At 33.3% G+C, this 2,822-nt stretch overlaps 1 protein-coding gene across 1 annotated transcript; it reads left to right on the forward strand.

Annotated features, from left to right (window-relative positions):
* Window positions 1-312: 312 nt before the first annotated feature.
* LOC123905281 (replication protein A 70 kDa DNA-binding subunit B-like) lies at window positions 313-1,924 on the forward strand. The gene is made up of 7 exons (XM_045954893.1): window positions 313-462; window positions 554-821; window positions 912-1,008; window positions 1,099-1,220; window positions 1,306-1,387; window positions 1,460-1,747; window positions 1,837-1,924. The coding sequence occupies exons 1-7, from the start codon at window positions 313-315 to the stop codon at window positions 1,922-1,924; spliced, it is 1,095 nt and encodes a 364-aa protein (XP_045810849.1).
* Window positions 1,925-2,822: the final 898 nt, after the last annotated feature.

The raw sequence follows: 2,822 nt of genomic DNA on the forward strand, positions 1-2,822 counted from the left end.
TGTGTTATTGTGTTTGATGGGATTGATTAGAAAGGCACCTAACTTATTAATTGTATGGTTTTCGTTTTACATGGTTACTCTTTATTTTATAGATATTTTCTTCTTTTTTACTGTTTGAGTTGATTTGGTGAGTTTGACATATCTAGCATTAATGGGGAACAAACAAAAGTAATCAATTTTGTTCAAGTTTTGCTTTAGGTTATTTTGCCTTATTTTGGGTATAAATATAGCTACCAAGTTTGTTATTTTCATCATTTTCATTTGGTTTCACTAATATAGGGGTAAAGTGTCTTGAGCAAATAATTTTGAGTTATGGAAAAAGCATTTGATACTCTTGATTCTGTTGGTCCTGGTGTTCGGGCATGGCGATTCAAGGTTCGAATTCTTCGTTTGTGGAATCTGTATTCTTTCGCAAAACCTAATCAACTTAATTCAATTGAGATGGTACTTATTGATGAAAAGGTATGTCTATGTTTAATTTTAGTGTTTATATTTTACTGATAGCTTACTTTTTCATTTTTGTATGTTTATTGGTTGTTTTATTTTTATATAGGGTGACAAGATTCATGCAACTGTTCCTCCCCATTTGTTGAATTTGTTTCGTTTCAAACTCAATGAAGGTGATGTCTATAGGTTGTTTTATTTCAAAGTACATAAGGTATCTGGTCTTTACCGCACAACTCCACACCCCTATAAACTTATCTTCCAGTTGAAAACAAAGGTTCAAAGCTGTGAAAATAATGGTATAGATCGATTTGGATTGTCACTAAGTAATATTCGAGACATATGCAATCGTACTTCTGGTCATGAGTTTTTAGTTGGTTAGTATGTCTTACGATTTGTTATTATTGGTATAACTTTTGTGAAATATGTTTTGTGGATGTTAAATATTTTCTGTAAATTATATGCAGATGTTGTTGGGTTGATCACTGGTATTTCTCCTCCTAAGGAATATGTTTTTTGTGGAAAGATTACTCCCATGATTGTGTTTGAGATGGCTGATTATAGGTTTGTAGTTTGTTATTTATCACCAAATGTTAGTTAAATTGAGTTGTTTTTTAATTTTGTGCTAATCTCTGATATTTATTATTATTTTAGTGGAAAGTGTGAATGCATTATGTCCGGTGATGATGTTGGTGATCTTGAGAAGATGCTTGGCTGTGGTGATAATGGATTACCTCTTATGATAGTTCAGTTTGCGAAAATTAGAAATTTTAGAGGTTATTTAAAATTATTGTTTGTTTTCTTTGATTGGAGTTCTTTATTTTATTAAAGAACTTAAAGTTTATTTGTCTATGTTTATAGGAAATGTTGCTATTCAAGGTGTGTTGAGCACAAGGTTTTATGTTAATCCTTCAATACCAGAAGCTATTTCTTTCAAGAATGGGTTTGTGTTAAATTACTATTTTTCATACTAATTTTTTTATTTTCATTTATTAATGCATGTTTTGTTCTTCAGTCTTCCTATTGAAGGTGTTGAAACATTGTCTTCCATTCCTGCTTTTGGGTTTCAACCTAAGCCAGCTTTTGAGGATGATTTTTTGGTTAATTATCCCAAAATTTCCATAGTTAATTTACTTGAAAGTGTTGAAAACGGTATTTATGTTGTTGGTGCTACTGTTGATGGATTGGTCGAGGGTGAGGATTGGTGGTATCCCGGATGTAGTTGTGCTAGAATAGTTTCTGCTGACTCTGGTGCATTTTATTGCAAGCCATGCACAAAACGTCCTTTTGAAATGGTTCCAAGGTTGTCTTGATTATTTGTTATATTTTTGTTTTTGGTTTTGTTTTTCCATTTTTTGTTTAGTTATTTAGATTTATTGTTGTTTTATTTAGGTTTAGGGTAAAGCTCAAGGTTTGTGATGGATCTGGGCAAGCTATTTTCATTGTTTTTGATGATGATATGTGTTGGTGTTTTGATTGACTACATTTTGCAAAAGCCAACCAGCCAGATGCTGAACTGAGATGCTGTAGCATTATAGTACAGCATACTGAAGCTCTGTTTTCGTGCAGAATTTTTATTTCAAATCTGAGTCAAGATTTGCTTCAATTATATATTCAGGCACGTGCGTCTAGGCAAGACGAGACTTACTCAGCAAGTTTTATTGAAGTCGGTCAAAGGAAAGTGATTTAAAACAAAAATATAATTATATTATATTTTTGGCGTTTTTTTTTGTTTGGTACAACATGAAACAAACAAATTATATTTTTGAAATTAATTTAGGGTTGGGCCGCAATTCTCACAGCTGTACAAGTCTGAAGACCTAACTTGGACATCAAGACAATTGGAGACTATAAATATGTGAAGCCTCAAGCCTTTACAACTCATGTATTCTAAACCGTGTTTTTACAAAGTGTGAATTTTTAAGGTTTAGAGTTTGTGTCTTTTGTCAGCCTTTCTTGTGTCACTCTGATGCAAGTTTAGGACTGTGTTTTTATTGTTAATTGTAAGCTACTCCTAAGCTTTGAAGCACGGAGTTAGTGTGTGTGATTCACTCATAAGCTTTTAAGCAAGAGTGTGGTCTAGTCTCTAGGAGAGTGTCTCCATCTTGATCGTTATTATTGACAGCAACATGGTACGTGTTGTTAGAGGGAATTTGGGACGGGGTCTCATTATCTAAGAGGTTCTTAGGTAGGATTGCACGGGTAGTGTCTAGGTGATAAGTCAAGTACCGGGTGTTGGTCGAGGGCTTTGAACTAGAGCTATTATAGTGGATTCATTCCTGGATTGGTATCCCCCAGAGTAGGTGACGTTGCACTGAACTGGGTTAACAATTATCTGCGTTATTTATTGTTCTGCAATTTATTTATTTATTTACTGT

The sequence above is a fragment of the Trifolium pratense genome, linkage group LG2, assembly GCF_020283565.1.
Source record: "Trifolium pratense cultivar HEN17-A07 linkage group LG2, ARS_RC_1.1, whole genome shotgun sequence".
Lineage (NCBI taxonomy): Eukaryota > Viridiplantae > Streptophyta > Magnoliopsida > Fabales > Fabaceae > Trifolium > Trifolium pratense.

Bases quoted from the DNA above. Each gene is read 5' to 3' on its own strand.
- LOC123905281 (XM_045954893.1), top strand. From the start codon at position 313: ATGGAAAAAGCATTTGATACTCTTGATTCTGTTGGTCCTGGTGTTCGG. The intron at 463-553 runs GTATGTCTATGT...ATTTTTATATAG, and splicing joins TGGTACTTATTGATGAAAAG to GGTGACAAGATTCATGCAAC. The intron at 1,748-1,836 runs GTTGTCTTGATT...TGTTTTATTTAG, and splicing joins CCTTTTGAAATGGTTCCAAG to GTTTAGGGTAAAGCTCAAGG.